At 38.1% G+C, this 27,029-nt stretch overlaps 1 protein-coding gene and 1 pseudogene across 1 annotated transcript in view; both read left to right on the top strand.

The window, feature by feature from the left end:
- The window catches only part of LOC138373826 (putative ankyrin repeat domain-containing protein 19), a 33,374-nt gene extending 6,671 nt beyond the window's left edge, over positions 1 to 26,703 (top strand). Inside the window, exons 5-13 of the mRNA XM_069456424.1 lie at positions 5,044 to 5,150; positions 6,511 to 6,651; positions 9,979 to 10,070; positions 14,761 to 14,797; positions 17,598 to 17,670; positions 20,163 to 20,220; positions 23,876 to 23,922; positions 26,321 to 26,414; positions 26,573 to 26,703. Coding sequence (XP_069312525.1) covers positions 5,044 to 5,150; positions 6,511 to 6,651; positions 9,979 to 10,070; positions 14,761 to 14,797; positions 17,598 to 17,670; positions 20,163 to 20,220; positions 23,876 to 23,922; positions 26,321 to 26,414; positions 26,573 to 26,703 — 780 coding nt within the window. The remainder of the gene's footprint in view (positions 1 to 5,043; positions 5,151 to 6,510; positions 6,652 to 9,978; positions 10,071 to 14,760; positions 14,798 to 17,597; positions 17,671 to 20,162; positions 20,221 to 23,875; positions 23,923 to 26,320; positions 26,415 to 26,572) is intronic.
- Positions 8,248 to 8,348, top strand: LOC138374098 (U6 spliceosomal RNA; annotated as a pseudogene).
- Positions 26,704 to 27,029: the final 326 nt, after the last annotated feature.

The raw sequence follows: 27,029 nt of genomic DNA, 5'->3' as shown, positions 1-27,029 counted from the left end.
TAGATGTAAAAATATACCATGCTCGTGAATCGGAAGAATCAACATTGTTAAAATGTCTATACTACCCAAAGTGATCTACAGATTCAATGCAATCCCTATTAAATTACCAACATCATTCTTTACAGACGTAGAGAAAATAATTATACACTTTGTATGGAATCAAAGAAGACCCCGTATAGCAAAAGCAATTTTAAGCAACAAAAACAAAATGGGAGGTATTAATTTGCCAGACCTCAAACTATACTACAAGGCCATGGTTCTTAAAACAGCCTGGTACTGGCACAAGTACAGGGACACAGACCAGTGGAACACAACAGAAAATCCAAATATAGAACCATCCTCATATAGTCACCTAATTTTTGACAAAGCAGGGAAGAATATACTCTGGGGACAAGAATCCCTATTCAATAAATGGTGCTGGGAGAATTGGTTAGCCACTTGTAGAAGACTGAAACAGGACCCCCAGCTTTCACCTCTCACAAAAAATCAAATCACGGTGGATAACAGACTTAAACCTTAGGCGTGATACAATCAGAATTCTAGAAGAAAATGTAGGAAAGACTCTTATAGACATTGGCCTAGGTAAAGAATTTATGAAGAAGACCCCCAAGGCAATCACAGCAGCAACAAAAATTAATGAATGGGACATGATTAAATTAAAAAGCTTTTGCACAGCCAAAGAAACAGTCATGAGAATAAACAGACCACCTACAGAATGGGAAAAAATATTTGCATACTACACATCAGATAAAGGACTGATAACAAGAATCTATTTAGAACTCAGGAAAATCAGCAAGAAAAAATCAAACAACCCTATCAAAAAGTGGGCAAATGACATGAATACAAACTTCTCAAAAGAAGATATAAGAATGGCTAACAAACATATGAAAAAATGCTCAACATTCCTAATCATCAGAGAAATGCAAATCAAAACCACAATGAGGTATCACTTAACCCCAGTGAGAATGGCCTTTATCAAAAAACCCAAAACAACACATGTTGGCGTGGATGTGGAGAGACAGGAACACTCATACACTGCTGGTGGGACTGCAAACTAGTGCAACCCCTGTGGAAAGCATTATGGAGATATCTTAAACAGATTCAAGTAGACCTGCCATTTGATCCAGCAATCCCATTATTGGGCATATACCCAAAGGAAAAAAGGTCATTCTGTAACAAAGACACATGTACCCAAATGTTTATAGCAGCACAATTCACAATAGCAAAGATGTGGAAACAACCCAAATGCCCATCAATACATGATTGGATTAGTAAGCTGTGGTATATGTATACCATGTATTACTCAGTTATAAGAAATAATGAAGATACGACATCTCTGTGGTTCTCCTGGAGAGAGGTGGAACCCATTATATTAAGTGAAGTATCCCAAGAATGGAAAAACAAGCATCACATGTACTCACCAGAAAATTGGTCTCCCTGATCATCACCTAAATACACATCTGGGAACGACACCAATCGGATATCAGACTGAGGTGGGGGGTTGGGGAGGGGATGGGTGTATGCCTACACAATGAGTGCATTGCGCACCGTTTGGGGAATGGTAACGCTTGAAAGTGCTGACTCGGGAAGGGGGGGGTGGGGAAGGGAGGGATATATACCTACATGATGGGTGCAACGCGCACTATCTGGGGATCAGACACGCCTGGAGGTCTGACTTGGGAGGAAAGGCGGTACATGGACAACGTATGTAACCTGCAATTCTGTATCCCCCGTAACAGTAAGATGAAATAAAAATAAAAAAAAAAAAAAATAAGTAGGGGCAAGCACTTTCAGGATTTCATGTCTGTTGTGATTTGGGTGATTAGATCAATAAATGTTTATTGCAAGTGGGATTTTCTCAATTAGGATAGGAGCAAACCCTGACCCATTTTTCAGTTGAAGCTGTATGATGGACTATCTCAGTATGTCTGTTAAGTTCGTATAGCTTTGGCATAATCAGGATGGCATTTTTAAACACTGAAAACCATGTAGTTAGTAGGAATACATAAGAATTCTTTTAATAATTTAGTTTCAGCAGTCCTATGAGCTCATTATCCATTTGGTCAACAATTTGGGAAAATTAAATACAAATAGATTGTAAATGAATAAATGTTGTAAAAATTCTTGACATGGGTACTATGAATCTTAATAGCAATTTGTATTACGTGGCAGGGCTTGATTTTTTTAGTAAAACACATGATACTAAATAAAGGAAAAATTTTACATGCAAATACTTGTTTTATATACAACCATGTGGAAACACATCTGTAGCAAATATAAAAACACAAGGGCCATTGCCTAAATGTGGGCCATAGGTATGTTTGGTTTGGCTCCATAAATGGAGTCAACATGTAAAATTTGGGAGACATGCAGAGAAATATGGATTTCAGGCTTCTCTTAAAGAATCAAATCTGGTGTGCCTTGAGCCCATCTTACCGTTTGGTATGCAGTTCCCGTGCTGCCCCTTTACACGAGGTGTATGTTCTCCAGTTTGCTCCCCTGCCCGCCTGGGTACTTTACATGCTTAGGTCACCTACTTTGCCTCCCTATTTTGATAAAGCTTTCAAGGTTTTCAAGATAGTTTATTCTTGTTCCCAGTATATAGTCTATATTTTGTATTAATCCCTCAGTAATGGGGTTGAATTTTAGAATTTAGAGGTTCTGTTTTTTTGAAAAATTCTTTTTCTTTTTATATACCATAAACAATGATTCTCCCATTAGAATGCCTATATATCTTTTTAGGCTAATCCCGGTTATAGTTGGATAGGATATGCATATTACAGATAACACTGTATCTGTCTCCTCAGCACTGTCCCTTTAAAAATGCAACTGATTTTATTTATGTTTATTTTTATTTTATTTTACTTCAGATTATTACAGGGCACAAACGTTTTGGTTACATAAATTACTTTTGTACCCTCTGAGTCAAAGTTAGGAGTGTGCCCATCCCCTAGATAGTGTGCATTGGACCCGTTAGGTGTGAATTTACTCGTCCCGTCCTCCCCACTCCCTCCCGCTTGATTTCCAATGAGTGTTATTTCCAGATGTGCACACAAGTGGTGTTCAATTAGCTTCAATTTAATAGTGAGTACACGTGGTGTTTGTTTTTCTATTCTTGTGATACTTCACTTAGAAGAATGGTCTCCAGTTCCATCCAGGTTAATACAAGAGGTATTAGTTCACTACTTTTTTATGGCTGAGTAATACTCCATGGTATACATATACCACATTTTGCTAATCCACTCATGTATTGATGGGCACTTGGGTTGTTTCCACATCTTTTCAATTATGAATTGTGCTGCTATAAATATTTGAGTTCAGGTGTGTTTTTTATAGATTGTCTTTTTATTCCTTTGGGTGAATACCCAGTAGTGGGATTGCTGGATCAAATGGTAGTTCTACCTTTAGTTCTTTGAGCTATCTCCATAGTCCTATCCATAGAGGTCGTACTAGTTTGCAGTCCCACCAACAGTGTATGAGTGTTCCTGTCTCTCCATATCCATGTCAACAGCTGTTGTTTTGGGACTTTGTGATAAAAGCCCTTCTCACTGGTGACTAGAGATGTTGAGCATTTTTTCATATGTTTGTTGGCCATCAGTCTATCTTTGGAAAAATTTATGTTCCTGTCTTTTGTTCTCTTTTTGATGAGGTTGTTAGATATTTTTCGCTGATTTACTTGAGATTTTAGTTATCAGCCCTTTATCAAATGTATAGCATGCAAATATTTTCTCCCATTCTGTAGGCTTTGTATTTAGGAACCAACTGTAATGATTGTTTCTTTGGATGAGCAGAAGCTTTTCAATTTGATCGGGTCCCATTTATTTACTTTTGTTGTTGCTCTGATTCCTTTCGGGGTCTTCATAAATTCTATGCCTAGGCCAATGTCTGTAAGAGTTTTTCCAACATTTCCTTCTAGAATTCTGATAGTTTCATACCTTTAGTAGAATTCATCATGGTAAAAATACTCCTTCTAGATCAGTGTTAGAACTTTTATAGATAAGCCATTGTATTTATATTTCTGATTTCTATTTTGCCTAAAATAAAAAATAATTTTAGGTAGCAATTAAAGTGGAAACCAGAACGATGGATTTTTTAAAAAGTCGGTATGCACTAGGGTCCTGGGATTATCATTATTATTGAGAGTTAAATTTGATGCAGAGCTTTCTAACAGCTAAGATAAAAATCGGTCACTTGTAATAGGAGAAACCCCATGGACGATTTCATAATAAGCAACAAAGGTTAACTTGTAGCCTATGTCTTTTAACTCAGAGTCCATTTCCTTAGTGACCCGGAGCAGGAGTGCCTGACATTGGCATCTGGGATGCTGACACCATTGATAGAAAAGAATCAAGCGAGTTTCTGTCACTTGGAGGAGACCTCCACTTTTATTGGAAAGCTCTCATAACTGTATCCCTGAAATTCTCATAACTCAAATGTTAATATCTGCCACAAAAAGTTTTGTCAAATAGGGATTAGGCAAAGTCGAAGAGATTTCTTGGCTAATGGACATAGAATGCACAGTTTTATAATATTTCTCAAACAGATCATGGAATATTTCTGTTGGAAGGTCTAGTAAATATTCTTTGGAATATATTAATAGTTTAAGAAACACTTCTCTAGAGATAATAATTTAGATTATCAATTTAATAAAAATACTTAAAGGATTTACAACTGTGTCCTAGGGTTTGGGAATATAGAGAAAAGATACAGTCCCTGCCCTCAAGAAGCTCTTGGTTTAAATCAGAAAGAATAAACTAATTGCAATACACCATGCTAAATGGAGTGAGAGAGGCAAAGATTGTTGGAACTGGTAACTGTTTGAAGTGAGTTGTGGAGATGCCAGGAGTTAATGTGGTGAGACAGAGGATGGGAGTTGGCAAGGGAAGGAGCAGCGTATGGGAAAGCACAGAGGGGTGAGCGGGAAGGGACTACTTTTTATTTACTTTCTACACTATATGTGTAGGTTGATAGGGTCTTCTATAAGGTTTTGAGTTCAGTTGAGAAATAATTTTGTGAATTATCAATTTTTTTGCTGTTTCACAGACTGACATGACGCCACTTTTACTTGCTGTGAATAAGAAAAGCCCGGCGATGGTGGAGTTTTTACTAAAGAAAAATGCAAATGTAAATGCAGTTGATAAGTGGAAAAGGTACAGTAGTTCTTTTTTTTTTTTTAACCTGAGTGGTGTTCTGGAGTGGTAATCACACATCAGAGATATTAAATTAATAAGATTAACTTGTAATCATTGGGATATAGTACAAAATATCAACACAGATCATGAGGTAGAAAAGCAATTATATTTGGACTGGGCAAGATAAAGGACAGTATATAGTGGGATTCATCTTCTCTTATTGTATTGACTGATGCGTGTTATCTGTAATCTGATGTTTTTGGTCCTATGATCTTATATTATTAGCTAAGGGGGTTTTGTATTCATTTTGTTTTTAATGACATGTGGACTTTAACTTTCAGTTTACTTTATGCCTCAACATTGAACTTCTTAATTCTCTTCTAGTGTTTTTCTAACCTCCCCTTATATACTTTTCTTTTAAAAATGCTACGTCAAACCTCCGTAGGAGTTATAGGTCATTTAGTCTTTTCAATGACTCTTTTCTGTAAGTTGCTTCCTTCGAATATTGATGTTAGGTGATCCCTAAGTTACTCTTAATTGCTATTACCAGGGCCTGTAAGTTCATCAGTTTCTTTCCTTTTTCATTTCTAGTGTATTTTGATGTTTTTCTTTTTAATTAATATGGGCCAAGGGAAAAAAAAAGATAGCTTAAATTGGATAAACTTTTTCTTTAATGAAGACAAGCCATGGGTGGGTGATAAAGAGAAAAGAGATAGGCTTGACGTTCACGGGACGAGGTTTAATTCCTAGTTTTGCCACTTGTTAGGTGTGTGACCCTGGGAATACTACTTAACACCGAACATATTTTTCTGATATGAAAAGGAAGATGATGATATATCCTTCAAGAGTAGTTGTGTACAAATCAGATTATATAGAGAGAACATTTAATTCAGTGCCTAGCACATGCTTGTAAGCATCCTGAACTGAAATTACTAGGACTACTGCTAATACCATTAGTATTAATAGTGTTTTAAGCCTACAGAGACCTCTTATTTGTCTGAGCCCTAGCTGACTGAATTATAATCTATGACATCAGACTAGGGAAGTCATGGTGAAATCTTCCCTGAAATCTTTGCCTACTGTCCATAATTGACATCAGCATAGTTTCTTGCTCATGAAAGGAGTTTAAGTTAGCCACTTTACTATGTAATACCCCAGTGGGGCAAGAGGCTTCCTTTCTGTTCCTTCCTTTTAGCCTTGGTGGTAATTTACAAAGACGAACACTTAAACACCCAAGATGCTTATGTCTATTAGTACATATAAATGGTGAAATCTACACTGACAGGCAAGATACAACATTGATAAAGTTTATAAAATGAGCTGTTTAAATAACTTCATCAAAGTTCCTCAGGGTGAAATCATCTGTCTGTTATTTTAGAACCGCCTTCATGCTTGCCTTACGTGGGAAATCATTAGATATAGCCAGTCTTCTTCTGCTTCACGGCGGCATTGATGTCTCTCTTAAAGATGTGAGTGGATGGACTGCAGAAGATCTTGCTGCTGCCAATGATTTAAAAATGTAAGTGTTTACTTTAAAAGGCAAGTTTAACACCATACTGAGGTTTAAAATAATTATTATAACTATAGCATCTTACACATCAGGTGAGATTTCATAGTTTTGTTCAGGTAGTTTTGGAATGGTAGTGAGTTGATCCACTTCATCAGCTAGAAGTCAAGCCAAAGACTAGACTAGTTAGAAGTAGTAAGGGGCATAGGGTTCTTTATCTCAGGACTTTTAAGACATTTACCCTTAGGGATCCCAGCGTTGTACATCTCATTCCAAGTATAACCCCTCTGTGTGGGATAAAAATAGTGTCACATCTTTGGTTTTTCTAATTAGTTGGGTCTCGGAATGTCCAGTTTAGCAGAAAATCTTTGTACTGTCCCCTGGGGACTATCTCCTGTCTACCCACTCCTTGAATTTTTCAAGAACCTAAGGTGTTCTCTAAGTCCAAGGAAGATAATCTTCTTTTGCAAGTAAGAAGGAGGAGGAATAAAGACATTCTAATCATTCTCTTGATTCCGTTGATTCTGTTGCTGTATTGTTGCCATTGAAACTGGTCCTACAATGTGATGTGATTTTTTTTTTTTTTTTTTTTTTTTTGAGACAGAATGTCCCTCTGTTGCCCAGGCTAGAGTGCCATGGTGTCAGCCTAACTCACAGCAACCTCAAACTCCTGGGCTCAAACAAATCCTCCTGCCTCAGCCTCCCAAGTAGCTGGGACTACAGGCATGTGCCATCATGCCCAGCTAATGTTTCTATATATATTTTTAGTTGTCCATATAATTCCTTTCTCTTTTTATTAGAGATGGGGGTCTCGCTCTTGCTCAGGTTGATCTCGAACTCCTGAGCTCAAACTATCCTCCCGCCTCAGCTTCCCAGAGTACTAGGATTACAGGCGTGAGCCACCACGCCCGGCCAATCTGATGTGATTGACCTTTGCTACCAGGATGCCCTGACTGATTCACATCCCTCAGTCTTCATGGCAATGCATCCTTAGGCTTCAAAATTACAACATATTTTAGTTCACATACATATTCTTGTATGCTCAGGCATTGCTCCCAAAGCACCAGCATCGTGCTCTGGTAGCTGGGCCTCCCAGCTTTAGCCACACACATAGTGAGCAAATTGACCCTTCCCCCCACATTCAAAACCTTATTTGGAGTCCCCGTGTTAGCCTAGTCCTTCTGTAAGTGATTCTTTGAGGTTCTTTTATGGGTTTTCCTTAGCAAATAGCATACGTGATTGTTCTGTTCAGGTAATGTTGCAGGAAGAGATCGAAACTTCCTTTCTTCTTTGTTACCAGATTTGTACCCCAAGGCCCCTTTCTATCTTGTGTGGCACCTTTTCTTAGGTAGTGGAAAGTCCCATATCCTCCTTCCCCAGAGTAGTGGGCACCAGCTTGTGGTTGGCCCCTCAAGTGATTGGTTTCCATAATCATGAAAATCTCCCAAGCTATGTGTATCTCTACCTCAAGTTTTAAAATATTTTTAAATTCTACCTGACAAGGAAGCCCTTCAGCAGAACTGTCTGAATCTAAAGGAGGTGAGTTGGAACAAACATGGCTAAGCCCTATCTATGACTCATCAGCATCCGTGTAGAAGAGTAGGGCTTGTGTGGGCAACACATATATCAAAATTAGGAGAGTACCGAGAAGATGAGCATGGCCCCTGCCCAAGGATGACACTCCAATCTGTGAAGTATCCCATATTTTGTGGAAGGTCATTTGACTACTTGCTGACTAGCTCCAAGGATACTGTGTGAGTCAAAGCAAAGTGGGTGGCCTTCAATATTGAAATGAGGATTTTCACTATGAAAATATCCACGTACGATACCTATGAGATGAGAACAGAGATGAGTAACCTGTGAGATGTTGCGTGCAAATATTTTGTCAGTATGTATCTCGGAAATGAGAAAAATGTCAATTGGCATCTCCTTCATGGAACATGGCAAAAAAGAAAACTAGGGTTTTGTCTTCCATGTCAGTTGGAGATAAACATGCAGTTGAAGCATCATTCTAACAAAGATCTGGTGGTTCAGAGTTTGGTTAGGTAGAGAAGGAATAGTAGTAGTCCAAGCCAAATCTTGACATTTATTTGTTTCTGCCCTTGGTGCAATTGATCAGCTTAGTAAGAGGGGACAGTTATGTTATCTAACTCGCCAGGTTGGTGCCTCCCACCTGTAATCTCAGCTACTCCTGAGGCTGAGGAGGGAGGATTGCTTGAGCCCAGGAGTCTGAGGCTGCAGTGAACTCTGACCATGCCATTGCATTCCACAGTGGGTGACAGAGTGAGACCCCATCTCAACAACAACAGTGACAACAACAACAAAATTATGTTATCTAATTTAATGATAAATCTATTCTTAAATAAATTTTGTTGCAAATTATATAATAGCTGAGATACTCTCAATTACAAGCCACAAAGAATAGAACAACTACCATCTACAATGAGGACTTAATAACATTTTCTGAAAACTGCAGCATGTGACTATTAGAACCTATGAAGAAATGCACATTGGGTTTTATTTGGGATTCCAAAATAGTGTCAGCAATTAAGTTCAAAAGCAAATTATTCCATTGCTTTCTCTGAGCACTTTAAAAATGTTATCTTGGCCGGGCGTGGTGGCTCACGCCTGTAATCCTAGCACTCTGGGAGGCCGAGGCGGGTGGATCGCTCAAGGTCAGGAGTTCAAGACCAGCCTGAGCAAGAGCGAGACCCTGTCTCTACTAAAAATAGAAAGAAATTATCTGGCCAACTAAAATATATATAGAAAAAATTAGCTGGGCATGGTAGTGCATGCCTGTAGTCCCAGCTACTCGGGAGGCTGAGGCAGTAGGATCGCTTAAGCCCAGGAGTTTGAGGTTGCTGTGAGCTAGGCTGACGCCACGGCACTCACTCTGGCCCGGGCAACAAAGCGAGACTCTGTCCAAAAAAAAAAAAAAAGTTATCTTGTTAAATGTTCAAAACAACCTAATGAATTAAGGCAGTATAATCCTTATTTTTTTAGAAGAAGACAGTGAGCCTAAGAAAAGCAGCTTGTCCAAGAACAAATAGCTATTGCTTACAGAGCTAGGACACTTTGCATTATATCAAGCTAACTCTATTTAATTTACTGAGCTATACTGGTCTGAATTCATCACTACTTCAACTTACTTTTTTCCTTCTTTAGTTAGAAGCTTAATAAGTTTGTAGAGCGTACAAATTTGAAGTGTATGGCATAATTAAAGTTCTGATCTTAGCTCTGATATTGTCTGAAATATGCTAAGAATTTAATGTTTTTGGTAACCGTTTTTCTTATCAGTATTCGCATAGTAATTTTATTTATTCTGTTTTGTATACATAGCCTTCACAAACAGGTTATAATAGAGGAAGCAGGAAGTGGCAGTGAGAGCAGCCAAAATTCTTCTAAGCATCCTTCTCAAAAGAGCAACCCAGGTAAGAATTCTGATAGTGACTTTGTCTCGATGGTCCTACCCTAGGTAAAAAAATAAGATTAAGGAAGTTTTGATCCCAAAAATGCAGTTTAAAAAAACAATGTGTAAATTGCATATTTTTATTACAATTTCTTTCTTTAAATTAACTTCTTTGGTTTAGAATTCAGAATTATTTAAGAAGTTACTCTCCCTATAGAGTTACCAGGATGTGCCCAATACACCTGGCATCAAATTTTGACAACACATGTGCAGTGTTGTCTACCAGTACCAGAGTCTCATTAGAGACTCAGTGGCCACGTCTTCTGTGGAGGCTAGTCACGTAGACATCCTCTCCCCTGCATGCACCAAAACTCCAGACTCCCAAAAGGAAAGCAGCTATTCAGAGTATACCACGTTGGTTGTACAAACAGTTTAGGCACCCTGAGCCACTCTTACCACTTAGGGAAGTGCCCTAATGCCAGCCAAGGGTCAGCCTTGCAAGCGGGTCTTCCTAAGGATGGCATTCTCCTGCCTGCTCAATGAAGTCTTTTCTGCACAGCAGTTGTAGCCCTGACTTCCATTTTGGTGTTGCCTTAAAGTTTTATATTAATAGCAAATAATAAATATAATGATATAACATGGGACTGGTTTCAGTTGCATTATCCATAATAAGTTGCAATGCTGGTTACTTTTTTTGACTTTTGGTGAATATTTAACAGGTATTTGTATATAAGATATTATGGCAATGTTAGGTAATTGTAATCTGTCCTTTTTGATAAACCTTTCAGTAAAATTGTTGGATAAAATAAGCATAATGATTTGTGATTTGAAATTAGAGTCAAAATGTCTTATTTTAATTTATTGGGATGGTCCAGTTTAGATTCATATTGTGTTAAATTCCTGTTTCCTGTTTGTAATTGCAAAATAAGATAACATAGTCATTTTACCTATTACCTTCTTGCCTAAGTGTGCAATTAAAATTATTTGCTTTATGTGTTGTATATACTTCAATTTGAGAGATAATGTCCATACTCTGTTACTTTAATCTTTAATTATCTCCAATGTTCAAGCTGACTGTCTCTTGTTATAACATACGGTAATAACAAGCTCAGTGAATCTCTTTTTTAAAAAAATTAATAACGTTATTTTCTAATGCAGTTTTAAGTTCATGGTAAAATTGAGAGTAAGGTACAGAGATTTCCCATACACATGATGCCTCCCACACAGGCTTAGCCTTTCCTGTCATGAGATCTCCCACCAGAGTGGTACGTTTGTTACTATTGATGAACCTACATCGACACATCATTGTCACCCAAAGTCCATAGTTTACAGTAGGGTTCACTCGTGATGTTGTGCATTCTGTGGTGTTGGACAAATGTATAATGACATGTATCTACTGTTGTGGTATCATCTACAGAAGAGTTTCATTGCCCTGAGAAATCCTCTGTACCTACCTTTTCATGCCTCTCTGCCTCCCCACTCACCCCTGGCAACCACTGATGTTTTTGCTGTATCCGTATTTCCACTTTTTCCAGAATAGCTACATATAGATGGAATAATACAGTCGGTATCTTTTTGAATATTTAAAAAATTAAAGATCCAAGTAATTCCATATAACCATTTAAGGTATTCTTTGTCCTTGCTTTTGTCTTCCTTTTTTTCTTGTTCATCGGCGTAGGATCTGTTGACATACGCTCTACATGCTGAAAAAGCATGATTTCTGTAGACATTTGCCATATAATGGGGAGGGTGGAGAAAAATGACGTCATGCAGTTCTACACAGCACATATCTGCTGTATGAGGTGGGTCCAGATGGACCGTAGTAATGGAAGGGGACAATCTCAAGATGTTGTACTTCATCAAATTGGGATTACAAAGTGTTTTATACTTACTTTGCCATTGGAAATAAGACCAGATGGTGAATACTACAGGTGAATGACTATGTTCCTCACTGATGCTCTTCCTCTGAGGGATGAGTTTGACAACAGTCTGTGTTATTGCAGCATGGCTCCCCTACAACTGGATTGTCTGTCTGTCATAAGGAATGCCACGAGGGTCACATGTTTTCCTCTACATAAAATGAAGAGAATTTTTTTCCTCCCACTAGGGAGAGGAAAAACTGTTGGCACATTCTTGGAACTTGAGTAAATTGAGAGTTTTATTGATATATATTTTTTCATATCAGCTACTACTCCCTGGCAACTCGCCATACCTCCCCAGGATTTCTTCTTAAGTTTCTCTGAATATGAGGTAGGGATAAGCCCTTAAGGGAGTGATCATTCCCGTGGTTCTGTGGAGGTATTAATAAAATGGCAGGTGAATTTGAGCCTTGTTTGCGCCATGCATAGGGCAGAGAAAATCACTAGAACTAAGTACGCTTACCACCATCTTCTCCAGAAGAGGATAGCAAGAGGAAGTATATTGATGTCTCCTGAGGTCTTCTCTGCTGGCAGCCAGGAAGTCTTTGCAAGGATCCTTGTCCCTGGCCTGTTTCCTGTGTCTTGCCAGGCAAACACAGCACAGTGCCCATAAGCTTAGCTTCCTTGTAATAGCATGTTTTATCCTACACTGAACAGAGCTGGGGAAGCTGTGTTGTGTCACAGCAAACTAAGTACAGTGGTTCCTCCTTGTCTGTGGGGGACACATTCCAAGACCCACCCTGGTGAATGCCTGGAACTACTGATAGTACTGAGCCCTATCTATACAATGTTTTTTCTATACATACATATCTATGATAAAGTTTAATTTATAAATTAGGCACAGTGTGTGATTAACAACTATTAATAGTAATGAAATAGAACAATTATAATAATATACTGTAATAAAAGTTATGTGAAAGTGGTCCCTCAAAATATCTTCCTGTACTGTGCTCACCCTTCTTGTGGTGATATGAGGTGACACAGTGCCTATGTGATGGGAAGAAATGAAGTGAATGTCATGGGTGTTGTGATGTAGTGTTAGGCTACTGTTGACCTTCTGACTGGATGTCAGAAGGAAGAGCATTGCCTCAGGTGATCCTGGATCATGGAGCCATGGTGATGTTGACAATTGGATGTAAGGAACAGACCGTGTCGATGGCTGCAGGTGGATAGCATATCCAGTGTGGACACACAGGACAAAGATGATTCATGTCCTGGGCACAACGGAGCGGGATGGCTCCAGATTGCATCACACTCCTCAGACTGGTACACAATTTAAAACTCATGAATTGCTTATTTCTGGATTTTCTAATTAATACTTTGGACCATGGTTGATGATGGGTAACTGAAATTGCAAAACTCAAAACCATGGATGTGATATTGTGATACATATATTTGATCTTCAACCCTGTTTCCTGGCATATGACTTCTAAAATCCTTAGAATCTCCCAAGTGATGTCTTTTTGTATGCTAATGATGGACTGCTGGCTGGCAGCCCCTAGGTAGCTTTAGGTTGGGGGCTGGTCACCAGAAAGACCAAGGCTGGATTAGAGGGTTGGGATTCCCAGGCCTACCCCCAAACTCCTGGGAGGGGAGAGGAGCTGAGGGTGATATTGATCACCAAAGGCCAGTGAAACAATCAGTCATGCCTATGTAGGGAAGGTTTCATAAAAGTGCAGGACTGGGTTCGGAGAGCTTGCAGATGACTGAACATTTGGAGCTTCCTGGAGGGTGGCGGACCCAGGAGGGGCATGGAAGATCCACACAGCTTCCCCGTACCTCACCCTCTGCATCTCTTCATCTGTACCCTTTGTTATATCCTTTCTAATAAGCTGGTGAATGTAAGTAAATGTTTCCCTGAGTTCTGTGAACTGTTCTTGCAAATTAATTGAACCCAAACAGGGGATCATGGGAACCCCAACTTAAAGCCAGTCGGTGAGAAGTTCTGGAGGCCGAGATTTGCCACTGCTGTGGGTGAGGAGCCTTGGGGACTGAGCCCTCAGCCTGTGGGTTCTGATGCCATCTCCAGGTAGATGGTGTCAGAATTGAATTAGAGGGAACCCAGATGGTGTCTGCAGCAGAGTTGATTGCTTGCTTATTGGTAGGGAAAACCCCACACATTTGGTCATGGAAGTCATCTGTGTTGATTGTTCTTGTGGTGTGATAGCAGAGGAAAAACACATTGTGTGTGCTTTTTTCCACAAATATAGTGGTTGGGGGGGACTACTGTATACTGCTCTGGGTCCATTGGTCCAGAAATCACGCTCTTTAAGTTTGACACTGTTCGCTCATGATACCGATTCTGCTGATGATACCCTTTCTGTCAGTCTGTAGGGTTCAGTGAGGAATATGATCGTTCTGATTATTGTTCACAGCAGTTCACTTGTGGGTATCAAATTTTGATAACTCCCAATCTTCCTTGCATTTGATAAATACAAAGGGGGGAAGTAAGAGTTCTTAATGCATTAATTGCCTATCAATAGTATAATTAATATTAATTCTAGTATAGTCTCCAGGTATGGTACTAAAGGAATACTTTGTAACAAAGTTTTGGAGTCTTATGCTTTTGTTTTAATAAGGTCTAAAGCATGCCCAAAACTGTGCATGCATTTTTTCTTTTTATAAACATGGACTCTTACTGTGTTGAACTCCTGGGCTCCTGAAGTACTCCTGCCTCCTCAGCCTCTGAAGTAGTTGGGATTACAGGCACATACCACTGTGCCCTCTTCTGTTTTTAATAGTTTACATTTTTCTATTGTTGATTTAAAATGTACCTTATTTTTTCTTTAACAGAGGATGATGATAAGAGATCTGAAGACTCTTCTAGCAGGTAAGATTTTACAGATTTTAAAAAATTAAATGTTTACTAATCAAATACAGAGAAAAAGCTAATATTTGTTGAGTTTTCTACTCTGGGCTAGAGACCATATTATGTGCATCATCTCATATAGTCATCCTAGCAGCTTTGCAAGGATCTGTGCTATGATAACCAACTTTTACTAATTAGGAAACTGTGGTTCAGAGAGGTTGATTAATTGGCACGTGAGCCCACAGTTAAGAAGTAGCTGACCGATGATTTTACCATCAGCCTACCTGGCTCCCAAATCCCTTCACTTGCCCCTCAGCATAGATCCACAGAGACCTGTGTAGCATTGGGAAGAAGGTACAGGTCCAAATCGGAGCAATTCAGAAAGACAAATTTAGTTCTGTTATCTTTCATTGAGAGTTTTTCTTAGAAGCCTGACTAGTCCAAGAGTTTGTCCTAATATATTTGACAATGTCAGTGGTACCCAGTACCTTGTGTGTGCCATCAAAGGTTGTAGGCCAGATCTCACGTACCTCTGGCCATAAGCTTTTACATAAGCGAGACCAGGCAAGGCCTAGAGAGGAATTGTTTTACTATAAATGAAGGATATTTATCTACAGATCATTTTATTAAGTATGTTTAGCATTTATTTAGTGGCTATTTCTAATTGATTTCTCTACTTACTCACTTTCCAGTTTGAGTTTCCCTTTAGACTAGTACTCCTGCCTAGTTCTATGTTGTTGTTGGTTTTTTTCCTACAGCCTTTTTTCCCCCTTCTATCACTTTTCTAAAATCTTGTATTGAGATATATATATATATATACACATATATATATATATATCTGTGCTCTTTTTTTAATGTTTCTTTTGTTATATAATTTTTTCCATTTCTGCCAGGTAAGCATTTCCCATTTTTCTGTAGATAGAATCAAAAGAACACAGAATTTCAGGATTTTAAGGGATCTTAGTAACTAACCAAAGTGCCCTCTAGTACTTTGACCTGTGCTTAAGATGCTGGTCAAGTGATTGTTCAAATGGAGAGCCCGAACTCAGAGAGATTAAAGTGACTCATTTGGAGATAGTAAGTGGCAGAAATGAGATTTGAACTCAGGGTCCTTAATTCAAAGCCCAGGACTCTTCCTTCTTTATCATCCTGTAGGTGAGTGTTTTGGTAATAGAAATGGATAGTGGGTCTAGTGAACCCAGTGGAATAGGATGAGAGTGGAATTTGCTGGTGAACCGAATGGCAGTAGAGAAGAATCTAATGAGCAGGAGAAGGCCAAGTTTGAAGAAAAACAACACTGTGTTAGATAGGAATAAGGATTTTAGAAAAGAGACCAGAATATTGGGGTTCATGACAAATTTGATAAAGAAATATCATGGGAATGAAGGACACAGGATGTTGGGAGTGATCTAGAAAGGCACATTAAAATAAGGGGTCCAAGGGAGTCCTAAACAGGCTGCTGGTTATTTTGTTTACTGGGAGGAACTGACAAACTTGAAGGCTTCTATTGAAAGACGTTGAAAGAATTTTAGCCACTGGGAAGAGTTTCTACAGCAGATAGGAATGGGGCATCATCTACTTCTACCCCAACTTACAGAGGGGTGACTTAGAGCCCCTCGAGTAGTAGGGGGCTGGAGGTTGCTGAACTACACAGATCTGTGGCCCAGGACAAGTGTCCCCTCCCCTCTGCCTCTTTCCCAATTTGCTGATACCCTTCCCACGTACATGTAGGGTAAGGACGGGGTAGGATTGGCTGGCAAATCAGTCATGGAGCTTCACTGGGTGGTTGGTAACATGCCTGTGCTGCAGGTAGATGATGGAGACACCATTTAGCTTGTTTTCTGGGAATGAGAATATAGAGATCTCTTACTCTTGGTCATTTGAGCCCAAGCTTTCAAGAATGTGTGCTTTCATAGGCTTAAGATTGAAAGGTCGGAGATTGTCACTGAGGCCTGCGGAAGAGGGATCTGAAAGTGGGAGCCCACAGAAAGGAAGATACTTAGTACTTAGGGAAAGAGAGGTATAACTACCAGGACTCTGTTTCTCCAGCAGTCTCTCTCTCCTCGGTCATGTGGGTGCCTATGAAGGTTTTTAATGGCTGGCTTCCCAGTTTATGTGGACCTGAATAGTAGGACCTATGTAGGGAAAATAATCGGATTTTATAATTTTTAATGTTTCACTCTTTCTGGGAAGAGTATTCCGAGTAACCACATGTGCCTTTGTTCTTTGACTTAGTAGCTTTCAAACATTTCCAAGGACTTCCTGTACTGTTTTAGGGTAAAGGGAAGCAGTGGAGCCTTAAGTGGTTTCCCTGCTGAAGGAACAGGACTGCCATATTTCAGTGACAGAGATTAGTTTTTGAACTAGAGATAGAAAATAAAGAGGGGACAGTGTATCTTTCTACCTTTTATGAGGTTATTAGGTTGTTTCAGTTCAAGTCACAAGAGTTATGTCAGCCATGAATTGGATTTTCAGTTCAGCCTTCAGGACAGACAATTTGAGTAGTCAAATTATTCTGAGGCTCTGCCAGTATATTGGTTGCCACTAATTGTTATGATACTAAGGGTGAATCTTCCTTGAATCTTAGGTTGGGAGAGGTGGAGGCAGAAATAGGTAACTAAAATATTTTTTCAAAACAGAGGACATATTTTAATTCTGCCAAGAAACATTTAATATGCAGATAGCTGACCTTTCCCTGGATTTTGTTTTTGTTGTTTGGAGAGAGCACCTGGATATGAACCAGAACTTTAAAAAAAAAAAAAGAAAGAAAGAAAGAAAGCACTCATTTTTGTTGTATATTTTTGTTCTGAAATATTTTCAGTGAACTGGGAGTTGATGTCCCTCAATCATGGCACTCGTCAGATGATGAAAACCCCCTTGGTCCTGAGCCCAAGGTAAAGTGTTCTCTTGTGAAATTAATTTTTCTGCTCTGAACCTAGTTTTTTATAGTATTTCCTCATGAAATTTAACAGTGGTCAAGGGTTGATAAATCCTTTGAGGGAGTGGGGGCTGCAAAAAGAATGGGCTGGAAAATACAGACTGACAGAGAAATTATATTAGCAAAAGTTTTCCCACAATAGAGGAAATATGAAATTTGGTACAGGTTTATTTGGAAAGTATTTTTACTGTGATTTTTAAATCCTACTGACATGACTTTTATAGTACTTATATATAAATAAATCTTTGGATGCAATTGCTTATTATAATAATTATGGAATCTCTCTGGTACCTTTTAGGTCCAAAAATGTACAGCACATAGCATATAATTTCTTTTCTCTTGGACACTTATTATCTTGGTATCATATAGTTTTTAGCAGAGATTTTTCTCTTATTTCTATTCTTGGTTCTGTAATTAGTCTAAAATAATGTTAGAAATTGTGGAAATTTAGCTGGGCATGGTGATGCATGCCTGTAGTCGCAGCTACTTGGGAAGCTGAGGCAAGAGGATTTCTTGAGCCCAGGACCTCAAGACTAGGCTGGGCAATGCAGCAAGACTCCATCTCTTTTAAAAGCAACAACAACAAAAAAATTGGGGTCATGTAGAAATTTAAATTCTCTTTTGAAAAATCGGTATTACAAGGGATTCCAGTGTGTTTTCTAATTCATTCCATTAGAAGTATATTCAAAACTCTTCATCTAATTGAAGAATACATGTTTTGCCCCAAATAATAACCAGTTCTAGAAGCAGAGACTCTTAACAACCTTATGGGAAGACTTTCATTTCAGAAGTTTTTGCATTGTAGTTTTTAAAAATAGCCACTCAAAGACCTTGTATTACGTTCTAAAATTTCAAATTCCAGAAATTTTTGTATTTAGTTATTTCAATAATCGTTTTAAAGATCCTGCATTACTATGAGCTACTAGAGGTTAAGAATCCTGGAGTGCCTAGAATAAAGTCTTGCACCTAAGAAGCATTTTAATACTTTTTTAATGTGAATAAATGAACAGAGAAATGGATTTGTATATACTGGAATGTTACAAGTAGTATTTATAATATATCTAATAGTTTAATGCAGTTCTAAAATGTGGCTTAAATTTATATTCCCTTTGAATGCTTAATATGTGTAAGTTCAGGTGACTTATGTTGAGAAAATGTATCCCAAATAAGAAGTAAATAAATGAGAAATATGTAAGTAGGAAAGAGAGCTATAGAATATTTTCTGGTATCTGCCAACTGGAAGCTTAGATTAGGATTTTAGATTAAAATTTCTTAAACATTTTTTAGCCCCAACCCCATGTTCTATTAGATACACCTTTTCAAGCCATACATTACTCTTTCTAGTCCTGATTACCAATTCTTTCTCCAAGTAGAAAGGTGATGAAACATTTCTTTTTCCATTTTTCTCTCTCTGTAGTTACAATGTTACAGCATTCGGGTACTGGTAGATGACCACGTTTAACTATTAATAATTGAACATCTTATTTTACAGTAATAAGATTAAACTCTTTATTACAGAATTATTTACAAAAAACTAATTGTAGGATAAAGAGTAATCAGTGTCATTAGGGATCTATTATGTACAAAAGTCTCTGTTCTATGTCTGTATTTTTCCATGTACCTTATTGCACTGAACATTTTTCCTTTTCTTCCTTCATACTTGATAGACTGATCATGTCTCTCTTTTTTGTTTGTTTTTCCCTTCTTCCCCACTTTTTAAAAATGATTTACCCAAGCCTACATTTTTTCTTTCCAGAACACATTTCTTCATTGTCTGTTTTTTCAGTCCATCTCTGTCTCCATTGTCAGCACATTTAGTTAGGGCTTTCTCTTCAGCAGCTGTGTGTGGCTTCCATTCATCAATCGTTGCCCCACAAGGTTTATTCTTGCTTTTCTCTTGGAAGGAGCTGATTTTATACAATTATTTATATTTAGATTTTTGACAAACAGAATAGAAGAAACTTATTCTGTTTGTAATGCCAAGCCATTTCAATAAGATACTGCTAAAAACTAAACTCTCACCTGTTCCCCCACAAGAGATCATTCATGCAAATAGAAATCAAGCAAACACATTTCAAAATCTAACACATAATTAATTTACACTTCTTCATGTTAGTTTTTTCAATAATACTCTAAAGTATCTAGGGCTACATTTTTCTTTTAGGTTATTTTGGTTGAGAAAATAATCTAATGGATATCATAGTGTTTGTATGATAGCCAAGTAGGAGTGAAGGGGTTAACATTCTGAGGAAATCTGTATCAGTTCTCATAATCCTCACCCCATGACAAGACGTAGGTTAGTAAATGGCAGAGTTGAGGTTTGAATCTATATCTGAATGGCTCCAAAACCTGTGCTCTTTGTTTTAGATCATAGAGTAATGGTAAATATTATAATTATTTTATCCAATTTGATACTTGTTATGCTTAAAGCTGTATTTTTTTTTCCAGGTTAACTCAATACAAAACTTAAAGGAGCTATATATTGCTTTTCTGAAAGGGAAAAATTGTAAGCTATTTGAAGATTGCCTATTGATGTGTTATCTATTAGAACCTTGAGAACAGGAATTCTGAGAGTTAGTAGGAAGCTGTGGTTGAAAGCCTTCCCACAACATCAGGCAAAGTCCAGGGCTTTTTTCATCCTGCCTTTCCATCACCTGACCCTCTTCTGAAACCTTCTCTCAAGTCTTCAGCAAACCCTGGTCTTACAAAGGTAAGTTGTTTTTTTCCAAAACCTTTTCCCCCCATGCTTTTCCCACATACCATCCCCATGATCCTCACAATGATGACAAGGATCCTGGAAAGAAATGGACGTCATCAAGATCATAATAGAAAACAAGTGTGATCACAAGAGAGAGAGAGATGTGCGGGATTGAGATTGAAAAAAGTTGGTGATGGTCAGCAATTCTTAGGTTTGCCATTATGGAATGCAATCAAAATCTATGAATTTTTCTCAAATAAACAACCTGTTGTCTTCAAATCATAGGATTGCCAACAGAGTACACAAAAGTATCTTGGGAAGATGATTTTTTACTTTTATAAACACCTCCAGCAATGAGGAAATTTTGTATTCTCAGAGATCTTTATTAACTTTAGTATTCATAGTGTTAAACGTTGACATAAATTCTTTCATCTCTAAAACTTAGGAATCCTGTTGATTTGAGTTTTTAGTCCTTTACTTCTCTCCTTATGTGAATATTCAGTCCTGCTGACAATCATAGGTGTATTTGAAAACTTTGAAATCTTCAACTTGACAATTAGCTTTTGTGTGTGTGTGTGTGTGTGTGTGTGTGTGTGTGAGATGGATGGCGTCTGGCTCTGTTGCCCTGGGCAGAATGCAGTGGCATCATCACAGCTCACTAAAACCTCAAACTCCCGGACTAAACGATCCTCCTGCCTCAGCCTCCCCAGTAGCTGGGACTATAGGCGTATCCCATCACACCCAGCTAATTTTTCTACTTTTAGTAGAGACAACGATCTCACTCTTGCTCAGGCTGGTCTCAAAATATTGAGCTCAAGCAATCCTCCCTCCTGGATGCCTCGGCCTCCCAGAGTGCTAGGACTACAGGCATGAGCCACCATGCCTAACCAGCTGCATTTTTTTATACGAGATCCTTTCTCCAGTTAAAAACTGGTGTAAATAGAAAATTAGAGCTTTTAGTGTGATGTTGTAATAAGAAAACCACATGAATTTTAAACTAGGGGGTTACATTTCTTTCTACATCATAATAGTACTTAAAAATGCCCCATAATTCTATAACCACATAAGCATTTCTCTTCTACCATTTAAAACTTTTTTTTTTTTTTTTTTTTTTGTTGAGACAGAGTCTAACTCTGTTGCCCGGGCTAGAGTGAGTGCCGTGGCGTCAGTCTAGCTCACAGCAACCTCAAACTCCTGGGCTTAAGCGATCCTGCTGCCTCAGCCTCCCGAGTAGCTGGGACTACAGGCATGCGCCACCATGCCCGGCTAATTTTTTCTATATAGATTTTTAGTTGTCCATATAATGTCTTTCTATTTTTAGTAGAGACGGGGTCTCGCTCAGGCTGGTCTCGAACTCCTGACCTTGAGCAATCCACCCGCCTCGGCCTCCCAGAGTGCTAGGATTACAGGCGTGAGCCACCGCGCCCGGCCCCATTTAAAACTTTTAAGATGAATTTTTCCTCACTTTTATTTTTATTTTTACTTTTATTTTTTTAAGAGACAGGCTCTTGCTCTGTCACCCAGGCTGGAGTACAGTGGCAGGATCAAAGGTCACTATAACCTTGAACTCCTGGGCTCCAGCAATCCTTCAGAGTAGCTAGGGCCACAGGAATGCACCACAATGCCTAGTTTTTAAAAATTTTTTTGTAGAGACAGGTCTCATTATGTTGCTGGGCTAGTCTTGAAATCCTGGCCTCAACCAATCTTCCCTCCTCAGCCTCCCAAGCGTGGGGATTACAGGCATGAACCACTGTGCCTGGTTGTAAGATGAATTTTTAAAAAGGAGTCTTCTTGCAGCATCTTGAATTGGTGTTTTAAAATTAAATCTTTTCGTTAAATTAAAAAATTCACATTGCCATAATATTCTAGAAATAAATACCTGCATATAAAAGCATATTTTATATCCTCAAAACAAATGTTGAAACACGTAATTGAAAAACTGAATCCCATGGTTTTGTTTCCTTCCTCTCCTTGTCATTTTCAAAATTTCAGAGTTTTGTGTAGGTTTGCACTATTTAATTCTACCAGATTACTATGTTTATCTTCGTAACCCCATATGCTTTTCCTGAGTTAGGTCATCTACTTGTACTCCAAATATATGTATCCAGATCTCTCTTCTAAGTCCCCTGTGTGCCTCAAATTTCATATGCCCTAAACTGAAAACCTTTTCCTGACTCTGTAATCTCCTCTGTCATCTGGCTTCCCCATCCTAGTAAATAGCACCATATGATAAATAGCACCGAAACATTGAAAAATCCTGCACTCACTTCAGCCCTCCCTCAGATCACCAATCCAATCACTCGCCAAGTTCTGTATTTTCTGCCTCCTTACCATTTTTCATATCTTGTTACCATAATTCACTCTCTGACCTATGAGTTTGAAATACTGTTTTCCATCCCCCCACCCCCCATGTTCATCTATCTTTACATTGCTGCTAGGGTGACTCTTGGTAAATGTATCTGTGATGATCTAAGTCATCTGCCTATTGAAGGATCCCACTACACGAGGGGGACAGTTCACGTTGTAGATGACACATGTGTTGTGTGGTTTGGACTGATTCTCCACGTTCTCTCTCTATCGAGTCCCTCTAACCATGTTGCAGTTTGACCACGTTACTTTGGTGCCTCTCACTTGTCATGTTGTTTCATGCCTCATTGTTTTGCTCATGCTGCCCTGTCTAGAAACCCTTCTCACCCTTGCTCTATACTTTATCTATCACAGTATGGCCCTGTCTTTGCAGCATGTCCTGAGCTTCCCAGGTGGAATTGACTGTTCTCTCCTTCATGCCCTTACTGTCCTGTGTTCACTTCAGTCGTAGAGCTAGTGAATTTTCCTTTTCTATTCCTATTTGTTTTCGTACATCTCTACCCCCACTTGAATATAGGGCACAGTCTGTCTTCTGTTACTGTTTTGAGCTTCTCCCAGGATAGTGGTTATGATTTGATAGAAGCAGTCAATGTTTGTTTGCTTAGTGACTGGTTTAGTGGGTGAGCGAGTGAATAAATAAGATGTTTTCTGAAGTTGGTTCTTTTTTTTTTTTTATAGGAAGGATGAAAAAAGCCAACACCTGGAAAAAAAGTAATATGGTATTGGTATTATTGAAAGTGCTCCTTGAGAGCAAATAAATAATGACAGTTTTATTTTCGTGTAAAAAACTAATGGAGGTGGTAAGTTAGTGATTATCTCTGAAAATATTTCTTTCTATGCTTAAATGCTGTTATAAAAAAATCAATTCATGTGTGTAGACTAAATATAATATCCATTTATTTTAAATATTTCTCTTTTACTATCTTTCTATATACTACTGACTTCTTCCTGAAACTGCTTCAACCCTCTGAAAATTCTTTTTTGCTATTAACTTTATTTCATTAAAATCTTCATGAGTGGAGACAGACTTGTATATATGTTTAAAATTCATAATAATAAATGTCTCATAAATGTGTCTGTGAATAACCTTCTATAGATATATCAGAAGAAGAGGAAAATATAAAATTTCCGTTGGAACCTGAGGTACTATCTATCATTGTTATTATTTTAAAATATAAGCATTGAGTGATGTTAAAGCACAAAAGGGGGTTCTGTACTTTCTCTGCTCTGCATATGCCTGTAAGGAATTATTTTCTTACATTTTTCAGCCAATCATTAATCAGGTCAATATGGGCTAACTGTATTACCACTGCATAGTAAATTCTGCCAATTTGTGGGATTCATTTAAGAAGCCAGTGCAAAAGGATTAAGACTTAAAAGTGACAAGGAATCAGTTTGGGTTGTGAAGTTAAGTTTGTCTAAAAACTAAAGAATTCTTCCTGTGGCCAAATGTATGATTCTGTGGTCTATATGGATGTGTAAAAGTCCTAATGAGATTCAGAGAGAAACAGGTTTTACAACATAGAACTTGAAAGACTAATGCTTGGGACTTGAAAGAATTAATGTATTCGGATTGTCCAGTGTAGATCTGCAAGGAACATTTCAGGAGAAGGAAAAGCATGGGCAATAGGAAATGTGCAGGACTATCCTAAAAATAATTAGGTTTAGTGGTGTTTTAATATAATAAGTAGAAATCATTTTCAAATATAGAACACATTGAGTACCTCTGTGGTATTCAATAAGCCATGTTTATAGTAACAGAAGTATAACATAATGAGGACAGATTCTGAGGGGACAACTGTGGGAAGAGATGGGAAGGGCTTGATCTCTTCAACAGAAGCAGCTGCTACATAGTGTTACGAGCACCAAGTGGAAATCAAAAGACATGTTGCTATCCTGGTTCCATCATTTACTAGAGCTGTGAAATTTTGGAAGAAATTATTAAACCCATTCAAATGTCAGTGGCCTCATTCATAAAAATAGTGCTAATATCTACCTCTTAGGTATGTGTGATGATAAAAAAAAATGTGGTAAGAAAGGTGGAAACATTTTGTCAACTGGGAAGTAAATATGCAAATGCAAGACAAAATGATCACAGTTGTATTCAGGGACTTAATCAATGTGGAGGGTCCTTTTTGTAAAATGAAGGCAGAAGTGTCCAGAAAAGAATGGGAAAGTTAGAATGGGTAAGTTTATTTTTAATTTGCGGTACGTTAAATTTCAGCAGACTAATACTGGAGATGGGCTATAGGGATATAGTGATTTGGCACTAGAGACCTTCCTGATGAGATTTTAAATCTTTGACCTTGAATAAATGTCTGTAACTGAGTAGCAACTAGGTGCTAGACAGTTAGTTATACACTGATTATACAAGATGAAGCCTTACACTGTAGTAGAAGGAGCAGAAAAGAAATAAACAACAACCTATAAGTCACTCGAAGTGCTACATATAAAGAAAACAGACAACGTTCCGTTAGAGACTATTGAGGAAGTTTGTAGTTAGGATGGGGAGGGGGAGTGGAATTCTACAGTCAGAGGAAATCCTTCTGAGGGGGACATTTAAGCCGATACTGAAGGATGGGAAGGAGTCAGCCATGCGAGAGTCTAGGAGGATGACATACTGGACAGAGAGAACAAGGAATCATATTTGTTCATCACCTTACTCTTAACATCCTGGGATGACCGGGAAGCAGTAAGTGAGGTAAACAGCATCATTATCATCATAATCATTTTTATTATTATACTGTGTAGAGAAGAAAATGTGCAAATAAGTGCCTGGCACATTTTTGATGCTACACAAATCAGTTTTCTTATTCTTCCCTCTTTATTAAGGCTTGCTATACTATTTTGAAGTCATTTCTTAATTGGGAAAGAGTTACACACTACATCTAGAATTTGCTTGCTTTTATTTAAACATTACATAAAGAGAAGTTTTTCTTACCACCCTGTCATTTTATTCAACCATTTTTCCTGTCAGTAAAAATTTTATCAAAAAGTACTTAGCTTTATTTCAAGCCCATGTTGACCTAAATGAAAGAGCTGCTACACTGTTCTGTTAACACTAAACATGACACACTCCAAAGTGTCTTATCATATCCAGTGTCTTACTTTTACACTAAAACATGTCTACAGTTAGAAATTTTTTAAATGGTTAATGCTGTATTATGGCAAGTATATTGTATTTTTTAATAATTGCCTTCTGATTTCTGGTGAGGAATGCAAAGTAGAGTTAGGTATTTTGAAGTTAGATCTTTGTTGAAATATGCCCGTAGCTAATGTTGTGTCTAAGTATGTGTCCTTTGGCATTCCATGCCTGTTTACAACATCAGTAGCCATCTACAGATGAAAGATAAGCTTGATCTAGAGAGCATATGCGAGGTTTGTCAGTAACGTTTTGGTTGTCAATACATGCTTCTCTTATTTTTAAGTCTTATTGTTTTTATGGTAGGAAATGGAGATTTTTAAATAAGTGATAAGGAAATCTTGATGCAACTCATTATTACTACTAATTGAAACTCATTATTGATATTAAATCGAACAGAATCTCTCCGAGCATCTGCCACCAACACCTGTTGTTCCTTTCGTTGAGGATGCAGATCAAGAAGGAGAAAATACAGTAAATGAAGAGGTAGAAGGTGAGAACTGTATTTTATTTTTTAAAAAAGTCATTTCATAGAATATTTAAAAACATGAGCACTGATATATTCTAATATCCAGAGAAAGTCATCTATTAAATAATGCATAGTAAGAAAAAAGAGAAGTGAAAGGGTGATAAGTTGTCTGTCTTATCAAGTGTCAGCAGCAGAGTATATTGAGAGAGCCACTGAAGAAGCTGCATCATTAGTTCCATTTCAAGATACTCGAAGACCTGAGGAAGGTCAGGAAATAAGAAAGAGGAAAGGAGTAAAAGGGAATGAAGAATGAGGAAGGCAGAGTACAGGAAGTACATAAAGGGAAAAGAAGCAGGTGTATATAATGGAGGGTGGTCAAATAAAATACTTCTTTAGAAAAAAGAGGAGTGGGGTATTAGAAAAGTGGGAAGTGTATAAAGTGAACTTCCAGTACCAAAACATGTCAGAGACGTAGAGAATTTCCCTACTCTTCCTGTCTCCCTCTCTGTTGGGAAGGCATTACTGAGGCACCTGATTGTGCAGGTCTGTGTTTTCTCTGCCACACGGGAATATAAGCATGTACGGTCAGGCATACATGTGTATAATTTAATGTCATGCAGAATGTTTTGACATCGTAGG

This window comes from Eulemur rufifrons, chromosome 23, assembly GCF_041146395.1.
Source record: "Eulemur rufifrons isolate Redbay chromosome 23, OSU_ERuf_1, whole genome shotgun sequence".
Lineage (NCBI taxonomy): Eukaryota > Metazoa > Chordata > Mammalia > Primates > Lemuridae > Eulemur > Eulemur rufifrons.
This window is presented reverse-complemented; position numbering and strand designations above follow the sequence as displayed.